Below are 23574 nucleotides of genomic sequence, written 5' to 3' on the forward strand. Positions count from 1 at the left end.
AGATCAAGTAACAATGCTAAGTGATACTCCCCTCTTCTAATTCTATAAACAGCCCCCATGTCATCGCACTTCATGCATTTTCCATTATCCAATGGCTGATGAAAAAAACATTGATGGAAGAAAGTCAACAGTGCCTTCAAATTTGGATGTTGTATCAAATTATCATCTTGAGACTCAAGTCCAACGACTTCTCAAGAGAGAGCACTTGTTGAAAGCCAGAAGGGCGTTAACTCATACACTATTATACAGTGCTATTGCCTTTCTGGCTCTCTGCAGATGGTATCAGTTATCCATGCATATCATTCATTAAGAATAAAATATTTTGCTGCCAAAAAGTCTGATGAATTGCCAATTTAGTGATCATCTGTAATACAGATTAAATCATCCGTCATCAGATTGAGGAGACGAGACACTCTAAAATTTGGACTTAATCAAATCAGGAACATGAACATTCCACAGTCAATCTCATGAACCCCACATCTTGGAATCAGAGAAGCTGAACTATAATAATACACCAAATTTAAAATTCTATGAGCTAATGGTATTCCATGAAAGTGGAAGGATTTTTTTTTTTAAAGCAAGTTCAATCGCAGGCACTTTTATATCACCCCTTACAATTTGCCAAGGGGTACTCTTATAATACCCTGGCTTGGGAGAGAGGGGTGCAAGATAATTTATAAAGGGCACAGGGAGGGAGGGGGGGGGGGGGGGGGGAGATGGGGGCATTCATTCACTTAATCTTGAAGAAGTAATTTCAAAACTATACACTCGAAACAGTATATTGAAAATCATTCCCTATAAACCTCACTTACCCCTAATTAAAAAAACAATTCACCTCCCCCCCCCCCTCATTTTCAAAAAGTCTGGAAAAACATTCTCTGCTCAGAGCCAGAAAGACTATACCTGTATTATTTGACATAGCATAACTCCCTTCTGGCTCTGTACCATACTGCTATGATGGATTAGCATTCCAGATTTGATGACAGGTTGTTTGTTGAATGTTTCAGAACATAGCCTTGGGATGTTGCAGAACCATTGACCTTTGACCTGGGTTGCATGAGAGGGTTCATGGCCAGTGACCTCTGGATGGCATTTATGGGAGTTGAGTTCATGAAGATGTAAGATGTACAGCCCAGATATGTGGTGCCATCATAATTCCTCTTTATCTTGTATTTCATCATATCTATTACTCATTCTCTTTTGTATCAGGCAGGATTTAAAAAAAACAACAGATAAAAAGATGAGTGGTTCAGGTTTTAAATATAGTTTGTGATGCTACAAGACAAGTGAATCACAATGCTAAATGTGGGGAATTTGCAGAAGGGTCTGCAACAACGATGGCCGTTTCTATAAAATCATAACTGTGTCTTGTCCCTGGTATTACAATAGTCATTTGAACTGGAAAAAAAAATATTGTTGTTTTGTTTCAGAAGTCACACCTCCAAGATATCGATGTCCCAAAATCTCTCGACATCTAGGCATAATAGTTATCACCTTGCTAAGAAACATCGATTTACTCTTCAATACTACTGCAAAGAGGGATTGACATCACAAGCTAAATTGTGGTGGGCCAGGAGTGTCAAGTCTGACAGACATGAGCGCCATATAAGAACCCATTATCATCATTATCATGATCAAATTAGAGATGAGCAGTTCATCAGCTGAGAGCCAGAAGGCTGTAACTCACAATTCGTCTGTTAATAGTGTCTAGAGCAAGAAGGGTAGTAACTCATGTCCTTCTCAAAGGGCCTACAGAGATTCAATGCTCTTGAGCCCTTCTGCCTCCAAAAAGATGATACATTTTTAAACAGTGTTAACACTCTTCTAGCTCGCTCTCAGCAGACTTTAATGCCTTTTTGATTGTGTCTTACGAGAACGCCGTTCACGTCCAGAGCGTGTGTTCACTCAAAAACCATTTCGATTTCGGTCCACGCCTGCCCGCCGCACTAGTCAACATGATGATGTCATTGACGTATTCGTCGTGCATAAGCATATTTCCCGCATGCCAGTGAAAAAAAATACACGGGGGCTCGGGGCGAATTAGCCCCCGAAATGCCAAAAAGAGCCCCCAATAATTTGCATAGAGTTCAATGCAAAACAAATTAAAGAGTGTAAGCAAGGTTGAAAAGTAGCCCCCGAAATTGTTAAAATTATTTTTCCCTGCCGCACGCGTGCTATTTTAATTGAACTCAAATCATGTACCAGTACAGCTAGCGAGGTACATATTATTGCAAAAGAGAATGGTGTTCTAGATTGAAGTGGCTGTCAAAAGGGCTAAAACCTGAGGCAGACGCACTCTAGACTACGGTAGTGCAGGGAGGTAGTGTATAGGGTTAGACAATGTGGCACATGCGCATATCAGCGTCAGAATAACTTCATCATGTCACGGTTCACCATGTCAACATGAGAATCGAAGAGCCTGTATTTCTCTCATCTCAGCTGTTTCAAAACTTCCAAGACAACATTCTTCACACCCTGATTGGAAAAGGCAGAAGCCCACATACCACAAGATTTTCTCCTTTTGTAGTTTGTGGTGAGGAAAAGACATCTGGGGATTCGGGTACAAATCTTGAAGGATTGTAGGGGAAAACCTGTAATTGGAGAGTCAGACTGCTAGTCTATAGTACTTGCAAGGTACTGGAATAAAAGACTGTTCTCAAAATCCAAAATTTCTGAACAGGGATTACTCAAATAATGTATCAATTGAAAATCAATAGTATAATCAATACTGTAATAATAAATAATATATTAAAAGCCATAAGGGCAATAACCCTGTGTTAAGGTATATGAGTACCGGTAAATACCCTTGCTCCAAACAGACATAATATTGTCCACAAATACGTGTTAATAACTACCCAAAATATGCAATTATACTAATATCTGACACTTAAAATTTACATTTAGACAAACTGCTCATGACAACATATGGTTAACAGTATCAAGTGTGGGAATTAGAGAATTACTCAGTAACAAACAGGTAAATGTTGGCCACATCTTATCATCTTTCCATGAAGTGAAAAATGTCTGAGAGGGTGAGACTACTACAAGGTTTTTCTCATCGCATTTGGACCGAAAAATGTTAGTTTGAATGTAAGAGAAATGTCAACATTCCATGTGCCCAACGCTAATGTATTCTAGAGCCAGTATGTCCCTTTCCGCGTCCCCTAGAGCTTTCTCGCTAAAATTGGAACAGATTGTTCAAAAATGTTTTTTGTTGTTGTAGTTTTAGCGTAACTTAGAATTGAATCATGTGTAACTTGTCATGGCATAGAATATGTGTAGAAAAATATGACATGCATGTGGCATATGACACATGCCTGCATGAATATACATGAAACTATGTAGGGTTCGTAGAAGGTATAGTTCTGAACTCCAGATGCCTTTAGATAGAAAAGAAAATGTTCATAGAATACAAAAATAAATATTCCTCAAAGTTTCCCCATGAGCAACATTCATTTCATTTGTACACATAGACAAAAATAAATGTTCCTCAGAGTTTCCCTGTGAGTAACATTCATTTCATTTGCACATACTTTGAAACATCATGATCATTCTAACAGGTGCTGTCAAGCTGAACTATGTTGTTGATCTGACTTTCATATCCTACAAAAGCTATGTTCACAGGGTACCGTCATAGTTTCAGACATTTACATTTGCAGAATCTCAAAGTTATAAACAGCGATCCCATAACAACGATGAGGGCTCACATGGGACCAACAAGACGAGCTTTCAACGTTTAAACTACGAGGCGAAAAGCTTATACTCTTTTCACACTGGTTTTGCTTAACCCCGTACTTTGCTTAGCCCCGTACTATCCTTAACCCCAGACTATTTTTGTTGGCTTTTCACACACGCTGTTTTTAGTCCCGTAGCACCTATTCCGGAATAAGAAAATTCATGCTGTTCTCACTACAATTCGTAAGCCCCGGATATCGTGAATGTTATGATTGGACAGTGGGCTCCTTACTTCGCATCTGGCCAGCTGTGATACGCTCCATTGCGTAGTACCAGACTATTTTTTGTTTCTGTTCTCATTCATTTGCTTGGCACCGCAATTGCGGGGTTAGCAGGAGTTAGCACCACAATTGCAGGGTAATTAGCCCTGCTATTTTGCAGGGCCAGCTAACCCCGTACTATAGGTGGGGCTAGCCCACTTTGGTAAATATGAGTCTGAACAGAAAGTGGAATAGGCTTAACCCCGTACTATAGGTGGGGCTAAGACCCCCCCCCCCCTTAACCCCACCTATAATACAGGTTAAGCAAACTTTTGCCAGTGTGAAAACAGTATTACATTTTAGCTACAAGCTTGTGTAACTACAACGTTAATTGCATCTGCACAGTACACAACTTTGAGTAAGGACCCCCTGGTGCCCATAGTTATCACGCTCATGGTTTGTAATATTGATCAAACTTAAAGTTTTGTAACCACAAGTGCGTCCAAACTGTCCCCTAACTATAGATAACTTCAAATTTCAAAACTACAGCCTAAACTTGAAGTTGCTTGACTGCCGTGTGAACCTAATGAGAATTGGAAAATAACTTGATAACACATAAATCTAATCTGTCGGAAGACATATTCCATAAATTTGGGTTTATTGCCCCAACAGAGCTGTAAATGGTGTCGTTAAGAAACAAGTGTGAAAGTAGGATACATGATCTCTTCAATGGAGATTTATATCCTTTTTACCCCTCGGCCAAAATAAAGCCCTATAAAAACATGAAGCATTTGATTCATGCGATTTTGCTGGAATATATTGTTTTACCTTTTGGAGAGCAGTTTCATCTTTTGTGAATCCCTCTTACAGAATAGAAAACTGGATATTTTAATAACTAACTCAAAATTTATTGGACTCTGAAGTTACAGGAATATAATTATGACCTTCTCTACCTCTTCCTCTCCCCTGTCCCTGACGTTTTACATTCCCATCCCCTACCCTCCCCTTCCTCTTAACCTCCCCAACCCCCTCCTCTTCTCATCTGCCCCTCCTCCCTCCCCTCCCCACCTCCTCTCCTTCTCCCTCCTCCTGCCCCTCTTCCCACCCCTACTTCTCCAGTCCACCCCTAGCTGTCAAGTTTGAAATATGCTTATATCTGTCTATAAAACATTCACAATTTTACCAAATGCATGATCAAAATTCCTGGCAGGGAAAATGAGCTAAGTTATGTCTTACTCATTTTTTCTTTTAATTTTAAATAAGAATATCTGTTTCTTTCCATCATTGCATTTTATCTTCTTAATACAAAAAGAAGCCACAGGTTGTTGTTATTTAATGGGGTCAACACAACACCCATAAAAGAGGGCAGTGGAATACCCCTCTATTATTGAATGACTCATCCTAAGTTCCTAACTGATAACAATGACGTTGATGTCACCTCATCTGTCTAGTAAAGTATTTGTTGATTTTGCATCATAGGTATACAGTGTGATCTCTTTGTAAACCAAGGATAGATACAATATTTAACCTTGATCAAACAATTTATATCCTTTTTTTAAAAAACAGTATCATCTCCTTTTTTCTCTCTCTCTCTTTTGTTGTTGCAGTATCCAAATCTAGTTCCAAAAGGTGGTTGAGAAAAACATGTCAAAGACATTTCAAGTCATACAAATATAGTGATTGATGGAGGGACATGTAAGAAATGTGTTTTACATTAAATGTTTTACAGATATGAATGGTGGTGTAGAGCAATGTGTATGCAGTGCTTTGTAAATGGAAAGAAAAAGCACTGTATCAAATACCTTTTGGATGGGATTGAATTGGCTCGATGAAGACATATGAGAAATACTTTTTATTATTATGTTTCACATGAGCAGTGAAAATTGATCCAGCAGCAACTAACATAAATATGTCATATATCCAAATTGAATACATAATTTTTTCCTTTACTTTGCTCCGTCTCTCTCTCTCTCTCGCCTTTTCTCTTTCCATCCAAGGGATTATCAGATTACATTTAACAAATCTGTTTTTCAATGTTCTTCTTCACATCCATCTTCACGGTCTGTTTTGAAAAGTTAAATTGTCCTCATCTCCTTTTTAAAAACTACACCCTGCATCTCCTTCCCTCTATTTCCTCTATCTTCAATGCACACCTTCCGAGGGTCAAAGGTCGTTCATTAGGGTGCCCTCGTTTGCTCCGAATGTTTGATCCGAAGGGAATCTGAGAATTCATGCACCACCAAGCCTGATTGGGGTGAATGTTCTAATGTTACCATCACAGGGCAACCTGATAAAGGAAGATAGTACAGCTAGACAAGGAGGCAGACAGAGAGCAAGAGAGACTGGGAGAGAGAGAGAGAGAGAAAGAGAGAGAGAGAAAGAGAGAGAAAAGAGAAGAGAGAAGGAAGGAGAAAAGAAAAAAAGCTTGAGAGAGACATAATATATATACGACAAAGAAAGAGTATGATAAGTGTGTAAGATTTACAGGAGCACAACTGTACCTCCACTTGTAAAACCTACTACCTCAAATACTCAGGATCAAAAGATGGCCACCTAACTTTGCCCTGTGCCCCCTTAAATTTTTATCTCAAAAGGCATGCACTTGAACAAAAAAAATTGATTACTATTTTGTTTTTTTGCGAGTTTGAGATTTTAAATCTAAAATAAGACCTTTAAATAGGATAGCTTTTTCTCCTTACTTCTGTTTCCAAATTGCCCCTCCCCCCATTATTTTTATATACAGAATGCAGTGGTGAGAAATAGGGAGGGGGGGGGGGGGGGTACAGCGTGATAGAACCCGGTAACACATTGACGTAACGTATGGCAATTATAGATCGGGGTGAATTTTCTAATGTTACCATTAATCTGAAGCAACCCAACCATGGAAAACTAATCACTATCACACCACATGGAAAAGAGACAGAGAAAGAAAGAGAGATGGTGAGAAAATCAGACATATAGACCAGACAGCTAGAAAGAAGTGTCTTAGTCAAGTTTCCAACAGACAGAGTATATCATTCATGCATCACAACGCAGGATTGGGTTGAATGTTCTTAATATTACCTAGCCTTTTGACAAGGCCTCGTTGACTCTGGCTAAGCGGCTGAGATGAGTCTAGATACCCGGAGTGAACGCGCGACCGAATGACGAATGTCATGAGGCCTTTTGGAAAGTGGGTTTCACTGCTCCGCATGAATTATTCATAGATACATATTAGTAGGCCAATACCCCTCCTTTGGATTCATTGACCAATCAGAACGGCGATCTCCTAGTCGGCTTCGTTCGTGATTCGTTCCATGTAGAGGTCAGTGGTCAGTGGTCTTAGCACGTACGTATAGTAGGCATGTAGGTCCATGTTCGCACTACGTAGAGTTTACTGTGTGTATGTGTGTGTGATGGATACTATATGCTGACGTCGTGCTAGAATACGTTCGCTGATTGGACACTACGTTTCCTGAAGCGAGTTCCAGTTGGAAACAAGGGTTAACATAAGAAATCCAAACCAGATTGATAAAGGCCACAGGTCTGGACAATTCGCACTGGCGTTCATTCAGGTTTTCGCGATTAGTCTCTTTTTAGTCGCTCGGCGTCTATCAGGCATGTGGCCTTGTTTAAAGGCTAAATATTACCAAGTGTTACAACCCAAAATAATTAAAACGTCATTACAAGGAAAGAAAGAGTCACCCCTACTGCAGTTATATGGGAGATACAGAGAGAGGACAAGAAAGAGAGAGGGAAAGTTATTTTTAGAGAGAGAAAGGGAGGGGGATAGTAAGAGGAAAAGAAAGACAAGAAACAAGGATAGAGAAGGTAAGAGAAAGAGGAAAGGAAAAAGAGAGAATAAGTAGCCAGCCAGTCCATACAGATGTACACTCTATATGTCAAGAGAGAGAGAGAGAGAGAGAGAGAGAGAGACAGAAATTAAACAGTTGGAAATACAGAAATGGGAGAAATAGGCAGAGAAAGATGGATAGGTGATCGAGGGAGAGAGGCCTACAATGCATGGTTGGCTAGCCAGGTAGCCACATGTTGCATCCTTGATAAGCACATCTTCATTTTCAATTACAATCAATGTATTTTTAGGAAGCATGTGTCAAAATTCATTTTGTGAATTCAATCTACGTAATATCTCTTCCCACCTACTTATTTTCCCCATTCTTTAAATTTCAAGCCATCACTTTTAATATGTATTGTCCATAATCACCTTTCCATGCTGCTCTTCAGGAAAATGGACACACGCAGGTGATCTGATTTAAATAAACATATGAAACTTTTCTTGAAAGGGAATCAACTAATTTGCAAAGCTTCCAGCATTTTGTCAAATATTTCATGGAAAAAAGAAAAAGCAACTGCAGTGTATTTCATTTTCCATATCTTTAAATACATGTTTATGAGTCAATTTTCAAGTATATTCATAAAATCGTATGTATCATATGTCTCAAAATGAGAAAAAGATTAAGAAACTGATACAAGCAGCTTGCTATCCAATTTTAAACCATTTGTTTATATTTTAAATCTTACAAAAACACATAATTATTTGGGTTTTAAAAGTTTCTTTTGATGTACGCTGTCTGGCTTCACACATAAGATTACCTTTCAAAAGCAGGGGGGGGGGGGGTGGTCCCTAAAGAGTATTTTTGTAACAAATGTCCCTTGTCTGTCCCTGTGTCTCTTTTTTCAGTCTCAATACTCTCTAAAAAAATGTGACATTCTTGCAGAAGGTCACGGTCTTCCATTTACATAAAAGCAAACATCACACCTGGGCGCTGTTCACATACTGCATTTTCTTCACAAACAAGGGTGACCTGAAAGTAAGTTATTTATGTATGCCTGTAAGCATTTCGCTGTCCTATATCAAAGTATGGCCTCATGAATGGGATGGTGAATGGGATGGTGGTTGGAATGAGATTGATAAATTCAAGTCATGATGGTGTGATGTAAACAGAAGGCCTCATGGGATAGAAATGGGGCATCATGGGACTGTTTTAGGTCCAACATCATGAACTGGATCCTAAGTACATAGCAACTACTTTTCACTTAAAGCCACAGGTATGCCTAATATAGTTTAAAATCTAGATTTCGTCATGTTTAGTGACAAGTAAACAACTGCCAGCTTTAATTTTCAGGGAACAAAAGAATATCAATTGGCAATCCAAAGTAGAAAAGTATAGATTTCACTGATAATTTCAGCTTAATTTTGTTTTAAATGCTTATAATTGATTTGTAATGTTTTGTTGGAAACATGAATAAATTTGAATTTGAATTTGAATTTGAACAGTTTCATAAATTCCTCAAAAATCCTACATCATCATCACAAATTCATATTATCTTGCTCACTTTCCATCCAATCTATTCTGGTTCTGTTTAGTGTTGACCAAAAACATTTTGCCCCAAAGGAGCATGAAATTAGATTTGATTTCCTTTTATTTGTATCAAGCAGCAACAATAGACAAACAATGACCATGTAATCAGCTTTCTCAAACAACAGATTCAGAGATATGATGAGATCTTGGCCTACTTCTGGTTTGTTTGAACACCTCAAATTGAGCAAGGTGCAAGCTTGTAAGCTGTATGTGAATGGAAGAGGGGCACTCTGACGCCCCGCCTTCATTCTCCCGGGATTATGTTATTCCCGGATTTGCTCTTGAAAGCCGATCCCGAGCAAACACGGCGGCGACCTTCCTAGAGTGCTTCCAATTCAATACGCATCACGTTCAGCCGACAAGCGACGAATGAATGCAATGGCTCGGCTACTTGGGTAGCTATTCCGGGGTGCTGGAAACATTGCGATGCGGCACGCTAAATAATGTTGCGGAGATGAGATGTTTTTGTGTTTATGCAGAGGACATGTTCAAAGGGTGCACATAATGAGTTGAAGGAGAGAGGGAGATATAGACTGGGAGAAAGAAAGACGGAGATGGAGAGAGACATTATAAGAGATATAGGGAGCTAGCAAGGAGAGACAAGGATGGACAGACAGATCGAGAGTGAAATAAAGACAGCAACAGATATGAAGGCAGAGAGACTTGCGATAGATATAGAAAAAAAAATATCATACTGCATCAAAATCTAATAAGTAATTCTAAAACATTTCTGCATGAGCTGGAATGTTAGAGGAAGAAGCAAACATCTTTTTTCTTTTTAAATAACCCATTAAAAACATTTTATAAGATATGACTACACTTCGAGACTCTTGACATATTTAATAAATATTATTACTCTGAAACTTTCATTGCCTTAAGCTGCAGTCTAAAATAGATTTATCCACAATTACAGTTTTCAAAAAAGTTCAGCATTAAAAAATCTCCAGTCAATGTAATTGGTGACTAAAAATAGTTGATGCTACTTTAATGTGATGTGAAAAATCGTTTCTGCCAGAAATAAAAAGGTCAAGTGAAAATGTTTGGAACAGGTGCAACATAAAATCTTGAACAAATTTGTCTTTCTAAGTTTCTACCAATAACTTTCTTGAAGTGTTTCCCTCCTATGGGGCAAAAGTTTGATCTTCCGCAACATATGCAATGGGAATGATTGAAGTCATACCATGTGAAAAATGCCAATAGATAAAATTTTGTCTGTGTCAGAGCCAGATAAGTGTTGGCTCTGTGTTGAAATAAATGAGTGAATGTCCTTCTGGCCCAAAAGTGATGATTCAAGATGTTTTTCCATCTAGAATACATATTTTGAGTAAAACAAGGCAAGATATGAAGTCCATATGACAGATTTATGGTAACTCGAATCATATGCCCCCTGTAACAATGAAAGAGAACTATTTTTTACCCTGGATTTTTTTTTTTTTGAAATTATTTTTGTGAGCAAATTCACAAACTATCAGACTCTTCCGCTCCCCCATATCACGTTTTTTAAAATAATTTTTCTTTGAGGCCTATAGCTGCTTCTCTTGCTGACGTATCAGTTGGTATTTTAAGTTAATTATAATTTCAATATTGAGGTAGCAGTAATGTACATGCTGCAGGTCTATTGTGATTGCCATTATCATCATCACCATCATCATCATCACTATCATCGTCATCACAATTATCATCACCACCACCATCATCATCACCATCAATATCAACATCTTTATTATCATCATCATAATCATCATCCTCATCATCATCCTCATCATCATCCTCATCATAACCATCCTCATCATCATCATCATCACCATCCTCATCATCATCCTCATCATAACCATCCTCATCATCATCCTCATCATCATCATCATCACGATCTTGCCATATACCATCATCATCATCATCCTCATCATCATCCTCATCATCATCATCATCATCATCATCATCATCCTCATCATCATCCTCATCATCATCCTCATCATCATCCTCATCATCATCCTAATCATAACCATCCTCATCATAACCATCCTCATCATCCTCATCATCCTCATCCTCATCATCATCCTCATCATCATCATCATCACAATCATTGCTATCCCTTTTAAAATGCAAGTCTTTACTATCCCCTGATATAATACATGTCTACTTTAAACTCTTCTCATCATTTTCATTTTTGATGATCCCGACACTCTCAAGGAATACACCTGAGGTATGTGAAGTATTATCATGACAAAACAAGCATCTCGGGCATGAGGCACCTATCAGGTGGATATATATAGTTCCCAGGCATACATGGAGACGCTGACGTTTGCTAAGCGGTTATGGATTATGCAAGGTAATAATAACGATCCTCTCCAGGCATTTCTAAGCTCCTAGGTACACACTCAGACACACATACTGCGTACTTCAAGGAGAACTTTTAAAGGATCCAACATGACAGGTAAATTATGAACCGTTTAATTCAATATCATCCTCATTGATAGCTAAGTTAATGGAGCAGTGGTCTTGTGATCCGGTGACCCTTTGGTAAGGCATTAGTCCTCATTGTAACCAGATCCCTCGGAGAGAACCTTAATTAATTTGTTGGACCTATGGTTGCTTACTAACAAGCATTTATGCTTTCGTAGTAGTCAGGTAAAATAACCACCACTACTACTAAGATAATCAAATATTCATGTTGTTAAAGAAACACTGCCCTTCATCTTGATGCAATGTGTTTTAGAAAATCATCCTTTAGACCTTGGCCAATGGCAAAATGAATCAGTAGATTCATAGGAGTAGTATCAGGTAGGATGAGAGCTTGTCTGACATTTATGCTCCTGCGACAAATCCTCCTCTGTCATTATCCCACACTACAGCAACCCAATTCCTAACTTCAACCCTGGAAAATGGACACGATATCATTTCTAACTCTAACTCTAAACCTAACCCTAACATAAAACCCAATCGCAGTCCTAACCCTATAACCCCACGTCTTTCAAGAAATAACACCCGGAGCCATTGTTGCATCAAGAGGAGAGCCGTTGGTGGGAAGTGGGACTGGATAGAAATATGCGGCCTTCTTCTTGGTGCATCTAGATTTGAATTTCTTGATGAAACCTCCTACAAGACGGTACATACTCGTTTGAGGACAGCCATAATACGTTAAGCAACAAATTGGCCCAGACTGATCTAGAAATTCTCTGTCTATCATTGTGGCCTAAATAGATCTGGGGTTAGTACCCCTAAGACTGATAAAATACCATAACGAAGCTTCGGAATCTCTCTACACTGTCACATGACTTGGACGGGAGTCAGAAAGCTGATGCAGTTGTTTATCTTGGTTGCCATGGATACGGTGTCCTGGCGTAGGCTGCCGAATGATATATGATGCACTTAGAACAATCCACGGATGGAAGGGGTCGATTACATCCCCCATTATGACAGATATTTGTTGATGTTCATTGGATTTCATTCTATTTCCACCATGACTACTATTCATTCTGTCTCAAAGGAGGTCCCGATCGCTTCCATGGAGGGGCATCCATTCTATACTAGATGCCAATCAACATTATTTTGGACGTCACCACCCCCCCCCCCCCTTTATAAAATGTAAATAGCAAACAAACATATGAAATAAAAAATAAAGAAGTGGTATATGATAAGTTACGGAGTTGCCACTTTGTGTTTCATTTAACATCTTCAAATATTCAAATCTTTCTTATTTTCAATCAGTGTTTGCTCAAACTTTCAGACATCTTTCTCTCGAAACCAACTTAAAGATGAAGTGATAAGAAAAATCGCCAAGTCTTGGTAAAGTTACAAACACTGTATACAGAAATATGTATATGGAACTACACGAACATGTGGCGTAAAAATCCTACCCCGAGTTTTACGATGTTACATGACATATTTATAATATGAAGGCATTTGAAGAGCCATGCTTTTCAGGGAACATGTCTTATCTGATGTTCTTCCACACTTGCATAATACAATTGATAACGCTAACAAATTATTTTTCACCTCTTCCCAGAACTCAACCTTCTCTTTAATAGCAGGGTGGGCTTCCCCTTTAACAATGAAATATGAATACAGAGAGATGCATGCAGTGCTGAGATATGACAGGGAAACCTGATACAATCCCCTGGGACATAAATCATGTTTCTTCACATAGCTGCCAAATCAAACATCACCAATGTTTTCTTTTCGCTCTCCATGGAGGATCAGCTACCCCAATTATGGTATTGATAGAAACCAGCCACTGTCCCTGGTTTGCTTGGGATCGTAACTTCCAGAACTTTTTCTGTGTGAAGTTTTATCTTCTTGGAACTGTCTCTGAAACAATCTTGAGGGTATCTTTAAAAGTTTGTACATGTGGATAGAATATCACTCAAAATCACTGCCCCCCACCCCCAAACAAAGAAGGAAAAAAGAGGGGGGGGGGGCGAAGGAAAGGGAGAAGTGGAAAAGAATGAGAATAGAAGACAATAGGACCCTGCATGAAATCACATTTGGCAATCACATTTCATTAAAACCAACCCATCCCCTACCCCTCCCCCATCACCATGATGGCTGAGTCCCCCCCCCCCCCCCCCAAAAAAAAAAAAAAAACCCTAACCCTTTCTATGGCCACAGATTGTTTTGTCTTCAGTACATTTACAGAAAGCAAGCTTTGTCTCATTAGTTCAGATATCACCAACAAGTAAAGAAAGTAGCACAGAAATAGTTCAATGATCAATACCCAAAATGATTTTTGGGAAGTATCTCCATAAATAGCCCAACACAACAGTGATCAGATTGGTGCATCAAAATCTTCTAGAAGAATAACAAATTTGACATGGGAACAAGCCAACATCTTTAAGCTCCCTCTTGCAAAGATATAATCACTGTCACCTGGTTTCCATCCAACAATGGCCACCAAGTTCAATATATCATCTCCTTGTGAAAAGAGAGATTTGGTCAACTCCCAAGCATGCACTGCAGCCATCTATCAGTAACTGTAACACACTTACACCAGGGAATCTAGATGTATAAATCATAAATGAATGGAAAATTGTGGAAAGCTGCTTCCCAGAATAGAGTGACAAGTCGTGTGACAAAGTATAGTTTCTGACGTAGATGTGTCTGTACATAGATTAGCTAGACAGTCAGTCGGCAAGTCCGTATGCAAATGAGCAATATCGCTGATTTCGTCGAAGTCGTCTCGCGGCCAAATTCCCGATCTCGAATGGTCTCGTGATATGCGAGAAATATAGTCACGCAGTATGATGGCTTGACGTTTGCAATGCGGTGTGTTACGGTTCATCATGGTGGGGTGAGTAGTTTGGTTGATTATTGAACCTTATTCTGATAAAATTTTGCAAATTTTACGTGCTGGTTAAGTCATGAAATATGGATAGATTCAAATTTCTTCGTTTTTTCAGGCAAATTGCATGTCTTTGGGACAAGTGTGCTCTTGACCCGATTAAAGAGTTAGCCCCAAAATAGTCGAGTCGCACAGAAAGAGCAGATTTTGCCGAATCTGACAGTACCAAATTTGTTTAGGCTCAAAAAAAAAAGTTTCGAGAAATATTGACTTGAAAGTTGCTGATTTTTCGGTAGTTTGACTCCCCGACTACCAAATTTTGGTCACGTGGTTACTGACTTTCCCGTATTTTCGCCATTTTTCGAGGGATACCGAGCCCGTACCGTGAGTTGCATAAATGTCTCTACAGTCCCGTACGTGCTCTTTTGAGTTGGTTTATTGTCATTTCCGAATTCCGATCATATGACTATCGACATCGCGACAATTATCATAATAAATACATGTAGGTAGATCTAGTTCTGTAATCTTACTAACATTAAAAATACGTCGTGTTAAAGTTGTTGAAGTTGTCCTGAAATCTGAATAAACTAGTTGTCATTCATTGCACTGCAGATGCACAAACTGCCTGGCGCAGTGTGCTGGCTAAGAGTAAGAAGACAAGAGTAGACAAGTCATTTGTCATGAATTGAAGACATGATGAAGAAAGTGTGAATGTGATTGTGAAATTTAAATGAATCAAGACTGCAACTGTGCATATTGAATTTAGAAATAACATATTCTCTAATATTTCTGTAATACTTCGGCAATGCCAATCAGAACCAACGTCCTGTCAAAAACCAAAATCAAATTATTGTAGGCTACAGCCTACATACAGTCTTAAAATTTCCTGAATTTTAATCAAACACAATTGTTAAATTTTTGAATGGAATTGTTGCCATTTTAAATAAAACCTCAATTTTAAAATGCTAAAGCAACGACTTTTCTCTGTATGGAAGAGGTTTTGGTAATGATTATGTTTTACTTTTATTCATGGCTGCATACTCTCACTCGAGCTTTAGTTATTTGTAACTTTGAGTAACAAATATAAATATTGATATTTCATTCTGTTTGTTCATCCCCAGGACCTCCCGCCCGGCACGGCCTAAAGTACACATATATGGTGACTCTATAATACGCAATTTGGACTGTCCTGAGGATTTTTTTGATGTAAAACTGTTCTGTAAACCAGGAGCTACTGTAAAAAGACTTGTATATTTTATTAAGAATAGAATTAGAGACGCGTCGGATGCTGATGTTGATTTTGTGATTTTGCACGTTGGGACCAACGATCTTTGCGAAAGTGTTTGGGATTGGACAGGAGTACAGTATTTAAATCTTTATAACGTTGTTCGGGAGATCTTCCCAAGTTCATATATTTTGTTTAGTGCCATCATTCCTCGTTGGGACAGCCAGGAGCTCCACGATAACAGTATTTATTTTAATTTAAAGCTTCACAATCTCGTTACAAAATTGCCATGTACCTGTTTTTTCGACCAATCAGAACTATTTATTAGAACTGACCGCCTGTTTTCGCATGATGGCCTGCATCTGAATGTCGGTGGCAAGTGTGTTCTTGGACGTGAACTTTTTAATAAACTCCATAACTTGCTTGAGCCTGTGTCTGTGGCACGGAGGTATGTGCCCCCTGAACTCAAGCGTCTGTGGACGCCCAAGAAAGTAAAAAAGGTGAAGAAGCAGGAGGAGAGCAAGGAGAAAGAGGAGAGCAAGGAGAAAGAGGAGAGCAAGGAGAGCGAGGAGAGCAAGGAGAGCAAGGAGAAGGAGACTAAAGAGAAGGACAGCAAGGAGAAGGTCGGCAGGAAGAATGAAGGCAGGCGACATCCACCACGTCGACGACACTGGGGGAGGCGCCCAAAGTGGAGTGTCGATTGGGATGGGAATGTTACGCCGAGGAAGACTGCCCCGCAACCAACAAAGGTAGAATTGCCCCCTGGAAGGTTTGTTCCTGAAAATCGGTGTAATGTCCTCATCCCATACTTGCATCTCAACACATGCTACCAGAGGAAGATGGCGAGAGAAATATGCACCCGTCTGCCACAGCCATCTAGTCCTTACATCCTACGAAAGAGGAAGGGGAGGCAGAAGCACCGTCGTGACGTAGCATCCAAGAAGAGAAAGAAAAGGAAAAAGGTAACTTCTGCCTTTATTTTTATGTAATAAGTAGTTTGCTCTTTAGAGTTTGTTGACTAACTTAGAGATGATTGGTACTTAAAAAGCAACATATTACATGTATAATTTTTAGGCTTTTGATGATCATTCTTATTGTGTACTCTGATTCGTGGAACACTAAAAGCTGTACATACTGTATAATTGTAATTTTAAGCTCAACTTTATAAACAAATGAATTTTATGTTTCGTGTATTGTACATGTGTATGTACAATTGTACATACTAAAACTTTACTAATACTATACATGTACATAAATTACAATGTAGATACCAAGATAACATAATTGATTTGAACATACATTTGTGCATGTACATGTATATCTTTTGAATAACTTCATGTTTTTAATAATTATCATTTATGCAGAGAATACAATGTTGGACAACAATGTGCCCCCACGCGACTGATCCAACTTCTGTCAGCACTACAATCAAGTCAACCAATGTAAAACATCAAGCGACCCGTCTAGAGACCACATTTGTGTTATTGATCCATGTACTTTTTATTTTGAGCCAGCAGCTGGGGTAAGGAAAAAGAAAAGCTCAGGTGAAGAAAAGGCAGTGTTTAGGTGTAAAAAAAACAGAAGTGACCCTTGTGCAATATGTAATCGGGCAATAGTTTCTAAATGTTTCCATCTTTGGTCTGCACGTTCAGATAAGTTAGTTAATATAATTCGTTCTAAACAACCTGACATACAAGATGATCAGTGCATTTGTAATGCATGCCGACAAAAGTATACAAAAAAAGCAGACAATCCTGAATATACCCCACAAAAATCAAGGAAAAAAGAAAGGCCTCCATGTTTTCTGTCGCATGATTTTTTATGTCACAATATTTCTGAGCTTGACTCGAGATTAAATGTGGAAGAATTTAACAATACATTCTGTCTTAATTATGCCACTCTCCCTGATGAAGTCCCCCTTTGCAGAAAACACAGATCCCACATAACCAATTTTTCTGGACTCGGATACTGTTGTGTATGTTCTGTCACTTTACGTCCAACTGTTAAACGCTATGCTTTGTGTAATAATCAAGAGGTAGACCTGTTCAAATTACGTGAAATTAATGATGAACTCAATGTCGATGACAACAGTATAATTTGTAAACAGTGTTATAATCTATCAACCAGGAATTCTCCTGAGGTAGTTGTACACACATTAAGTGATATCAAATTTACTTTAGACACAGAGTTGGTATTAAATGACACACCAGAGTCAATTTTATTAGTAACTTGTAACCAGACCCTAAAGACTGTATATTCATGGTGCATGGAAAATCATGGATTCTTATTCATGGATGCTTATGACCTTTTTTTACAAAATCTTATGACCAATTGCCAAACCGACTGGATATATGATGATTGTTATAGAACAGTAACATGGTTTCGTGGGAAGATACAAGGAACATTCCAGAATGTATTATCAAAACACAAACTTTCTAGGCAACATGGATTATTTTATTATATTTCTAATGTTTCCACAGAACAGTTGCTGAATGCTGTTCACTATGCACATGCTAAAATCAGAATTCTCAATAAAGGTGTAGAAGATGATAATGTTGATATTACGAGAAAACATGGGGAAGGTGGTTCTATGGACCTAATGTACCAGAAAGTCATCCTTGATGCCAATGAAAGATTAGTTATGCAAACGAAAAATATTACGCAAACTTATACTCAAAACCCTCTTTCCGTTGATGAATTCAATTTTGATAGTGCTTTAGCCAGCTTCGACCCTTTGATCTGGAATATTATTTCACTTCTTACAGCTAATTTAGAAGAGCTTAAGTTTTTCAAAAAATCTTCTATCTGTTTTACGAAAGATTTCATTAAATTCCCAAATGAAGAATCATCACATGGGAAACGAAGAAAAACGAGACGTGTTGTTGCCGTATTCATCATGCAATATGCCTTAACGGATTTTTCCACTTATCCATTTCATATCATCATGGCAAATTTGATTAAAAGATACTCACATTCATCCACACTTTTGAAATTAATGAATCAAATTGGGTTATCTTGTTCAGAAGCTACCTTGGAACGATTTTTACAGACTGTGCAAGATTCCAGGGATTCTTCAGGTCTTTTATCTTGTCTGAATGAGAGTGCGGTAACCCATGTTACTATAGACAACATCGATGTTTTAGCCTCTTTTGCAGCAGTTAATCCTAATCAACCACGGAGCTGGCATGGAACCTCTATAATGGCACAACAACCCAAACCAGTAACTGAGTTGTTGCATCCGACATATGAACTAATTTCTCAAGTTAATAATGATAGTTCAGTAATCTCCCAGGTTAAAAGTGATGGAAAGAAAAAGCCGTCGGCAAGAAAAAGAATCAAGTTACACGACCCTTCATTGGCAGTTGGGAAGGATTACTTTCAACCACCAAAATTTAAAACATACATGAGGTCCAATGTGTCTTGGGAAACATTTACTATAAGTGACAATGAAAATGTCGCTTTAAGTTCAATATGTGATAAGATGTTTTTGTATGCTGCAGAACGATTTGCAACTATTAATGACAATAGTATTTTAGTTCCAAGCTTTAAACCAAAGTTAATTGTTGAAAGTCGAAACCAGAATATTGAGAAATCTCAGTTTTCTTATCTTTATATCCTTGACCATAAAGCAGATCATCCACAGACGTTGAAATATTGCATGGAACTGCTTTATGATCTTTTTCAGGTGTCAAAGAAGGTAAATCATCTGGTTGTATCTGGTGATGGTGCAACCTTTAAAATGCTATTGGAAATAAAGAGGGAGTATGGGGAGTCTCTTGATTGGTTTATACCCTACATAGGAGACTGGCATTTTCTGAAGAATTATCAAGAGGTTATCATGAAAATATTTTGGGATGCTGGCCTACGAGAAATTGCCAAAGCAACTCACAAAACTATTACACTTCAGAGTCTTTCAAACTGTTCAAATTTTAAACGAACCCAGCGTTTCTTACTTCAAGCACATGAAGCTCTTCTTCTATTTCAATTCAAATGTTTCTTAGACTACAGAAGTGGTAAAGCATGTACATACACAAACGATATGTTTATGCAGCAAATTAAAGATGTTGTTAAGTTATTGAAGGTAAAAGATGGTGTGTTTGATGGTAGCGCTTTCAGAGATTCTCAAGAAGTCTTGCTTCAATCTCCAATGTATCTCTCGCTTAAAAAGGATTTTCATGATTACTGTACCGAAATGTCGGATAAATATGAGACCTTCAAATTTTGGAATGCATTTATTCATGTAGATTGCATGGCTTATATTCAATTGTTTTTGGCGATTCGTTCAGGGAATTGGGACCTAAGGAATGGTGCGATAAAGCAGATGGTGCCTCTTTTCCATGCTTTTGACCGTGTAAATTACTCAAAAATGATTCCTCATCATCTCGCTTTGATGGAAGCTTTACCGGATCACATACTAGACCATTTTAGGAGAGGAGCTTTTGTAAATAGTATAAAAGGAATGGAATTTTGTTCAGCTGCCCTAGATGAGAGCCACGAAATGTTAATTAATAAGGATGCCAAGGTATGTTTATGTAGAGGTTTGCCAAAGAATATGCAGAAGGTTGCAAGTAGTATTCAATATCAAGCTAAAGTAATTCAAAATTTTGGTACACAGTTGCAGTTCTCTGAGGTTTCCAACCCTGTTCATAGGGATTTGTCATTGTCTGTTATCAAATCAGAGTTTGCAAATGTAGTGTGCTACTACAAGAAGGTAGGAGAGAGTGACATGTTTTCACCTGAGCAAAATGCTGTGCTACACCATGCTTTTAATGGTGCATCTACATCGAGCATCCAACAGAACGATCTTCTCTCATATCGTAAAATCGGCTTTGATGCCTACACTTTTTTTTGCAAGTCCCAGGTTCTCAAAGATAACAGTATTGCAAAGCCAACTCTTCATAAGCACACCTTAAAAACCTTTTCAAAACCTAAAGTTTCACGGAAAAAAATAACAAGTCTTGAAAAAGAAAAAAAATTGATAACCCTTTGTTACAAAAGAACTATTGCATACTCTGCAGAAAAAAACCAACCAGTTCGTGCCTTATGTCAATTTATAGCAAAACCTCGTGCATTATGTGGACATGACAATTTGCCACACAAAGGTAGCAAATACATAATCTATGATATATTTGAGAAGCGTTATGTGGATAAGTACAAGGTTGTTACTAATGCTCCTTCTATTGAATTTGCAGAGTCATGTTTTATAGGCGAGGGAATGAATATCATATATTCAGCTCCCCTTCCCCATACTAGAGTTTTTGAGGAATATGTTTCATTCATTGTTTCAAGATGGATATTGTCATATTATAAGAAAGGGTTCAAGGAAGTACGTATTCTTTTTGATCAGGTAAATACACAGGGTTTATCTCCCAAAGGAATAGAGCGGTCTAGACGTGATGATGAAGAAAACATTGATAATGTGTTCGAAGATATAGATGACAATACACCACTCCCATCAAATTGGTCAAAGTTTTTGAAATGTCGACGCAATAAACACACACTGATCCGTTATCTATCAAGAAAATTTTTAGACTTAGTAAAGCCTCACTTAAAAGAGGGACAAGTATTTGTCACCTCTGGTGGATTTCATGTAGGTCTTGATACATTTCCAGATTGGTCAGGAGCTAAAGTAACAAACTCTGGTATTGAAGACCACCTGAAACACAACCATGAGGAATCTGATACACAGATATGGCTTCATGTTTTCGACACTGTGTGCACAAGTATTCTAATATATTCCATAGACCGAGATGTGGGTTTAATAGGGTTACCCTTAAAGTTCAATGGCAAACTAATCTGCATCCAGTATAAAGCGAGGGTAGGAGATGAAAGATATTTGAATTTGAATGCTTTACAGGATGCTATTTCATCAGACTCTGACATGTCTCCATTAGTAGAAAAGCAAACAAATTTAGGTTTATGTGTGCAGATGTTGTATATTAGTACAGGATGTGACTTTGTGTCTTATTTTGCTCGTCTGGGCAAGAGTGCCTTTTTCAAAGCATTTTTGCAATACTCCTCATTTATTTGCGGAGAAACCACAAGAAATACATTAGGAAATTTAACATGTACTGATCTTGAAAGTAACATTGAACAAGGATTACTCTCCTTTTATAGATTAGTTTTGTGTGTATATTACAAGGCTAATAGAGCTTCATTGCACAATTTTGAATCTCCTTTTGAATTATTTAACAGTGTAAATGATGCAACACCCCTTCAGCAACATTACAATGCTTTAGAAATAGTAAGAAAGGCATCTTGGACTGGCTCGTACGAAGACCAACTAATGCCTTCCAACTCTGCATTGAAATTTCATTGGCTGAGGTCATGCTGGGTTAGTCAGGTTTGGAACAGCTGCACTGTACCAAATTTTCAATATCCAGATATTAACAGTTATGGATTTGTTGTCATACATGATAATGGAAAGCAAATTATAGATGTTACATGGGATACTGACGAAAATTTAGAGAAAGTCCGGAACAATATGATGTATCTAACTAGGGGTTGTGGTTGCAGCAAAAACAAATGTTCAACTCGTCAGTGTAAGTGCAAAAAGAATAATCAGTTATGTGGCCCAGGGTGCAGATGTAGAAATTGCACTAATATTCCAATCCCTTCTGAAGAGTTGCATGATGATTCAATTTCTTCATCCTCTGACGATGATGACGATGAAGAGACCGATGAAGAAGTCGATGAATGCGTACATGTAGTCGATGAATTGTTAAACCAAGATACTGATTTTCAGGATGGTGTAACCGATAACCACTTTACATGCTCTGATCTGTCTGAAGACGAGTTATTTTAGTGGTATTTGAAATACCTAAATATGTAATTCACCCGTAACAACCAGACATTTACCGGATACATGAAATACTGGCGATGCGGAGGAAATCAACTTTATTGATGTGTAATAAATAGAGACAGTCTGCCCAACCTCATTTTTTATACTACGGGTCATGCAGATTTTAATTATATTTTGCTAAGATATGTAACAATGAAACCATTTAGGGGACAGGCCAGTTCCCATTCTTCCTGTGTGTGATGTAAACATGTACATGTACATAGTATTCTATTTTATATACGTAAATTTCAAGTTTATTGATTTGAGACACAGCACAAGTATTTCAACAGTACTTTACTTTGTATACTATAGATACATAACCTAGTTCCAGCTTGCTGGAGGAAATATGCCAAAGAAGTCTTTCCTGTCATTTTATACTTTTCTTACCATATGTATGTTGTATGAGTGTGATTGTTTACTGTCAACATTTTCTGAATTAAGAAAGTTGTTTCTTGCCTCTTTTTCTTATGATTCGATAACAAGATAATTTGTCTGCCTTGTGCCAAAAGGGCCTCATGACTATGTTGACTATGACTATGTAAAGTCAATTAGGCTAAGGACGTTTTGTAATAGGATCAATGCTTATGATATTATATAACAACATAAGGTGTGTTTAACAAGTATGTAAATATACATTTTTATTGCAGGGTTTATACCTACCAGTAGCCCTAACTTGCTGAAGGAAACTTGCCAAAGAGTTAGATGTCTTCTGCCATGTTTTCACAGAAGAATTTGTGATGATACTATTGTTTGCTTTCAACATTTACTTACCGTTACTGAAGAAGATTTCTTGCCTTGCTACTGTTACTATGACATGTCATTTACATATAACATGTTTAAGTTATTTTGAGTGAAGAAAGTTATCAATACATATTTGTTTTGACATTATACAGGTATATATGAGAGCATTATCTTGCTAGACTAAATTTAAC

General features: G+C 38.0%; 2 protein-coding genes across 2 annotated transcripts in view; one reads left to right on the forward strand and one right to left on the reverse strand.

Annotated features, from left to right (window-relative positions):
• The first annotated feature begins 11725 nt into the window (after positions 1–11725).
• Positions 11726–23042, forward strand: LOC115927902. The gene is made up of 3 exons (XM_030994238.1): positions 11726–11732; positions 16117–16763; positions 17166–23042. Exons 1-3 carry the CDS (start codon positions 11726–11728, stop codon positions 17325–17327), a joined length of 816 nt encoding a protein of 271 aa, XP_030850098.1. The 3' UTR covers positions 17328–23042.
• LOC100889435 (protein eva-1 homolog C) overlaps positions 21419–23574 on the reverse strand; it is a 35662-nt gene continuing 33506 nt past the window's right edge. Inside the window, exon 5 of the mRNA XM_030994239.1 lies at positions 21419–21457. Coding sequence (XP_030850099.1) covers positions 21419–21457 — 39 coding nt within the window. The remainder of the gene's footprint in view (positions 21458–23574) is intronic.

This window comes from Strongylocentrotus purpuratus, unplaced genomic scaffold (assembly GCF_000002235.5).
Source record: "Strongylocentrotus purpuratus isolate Spur 01 unplaced genomic scaffold, Spur_5.0 spur5_scaffold_21, whole genome shotgun sequence".
Classification (NCBI taxonomy): domain Eukaryota; kingdom Metazoa; phylum Echinodermata; class Echinoidea; order Camarodonta; family Strongylocentrotidae; genus Strongylocentrotus; species Strongylocentrotus purpuratus.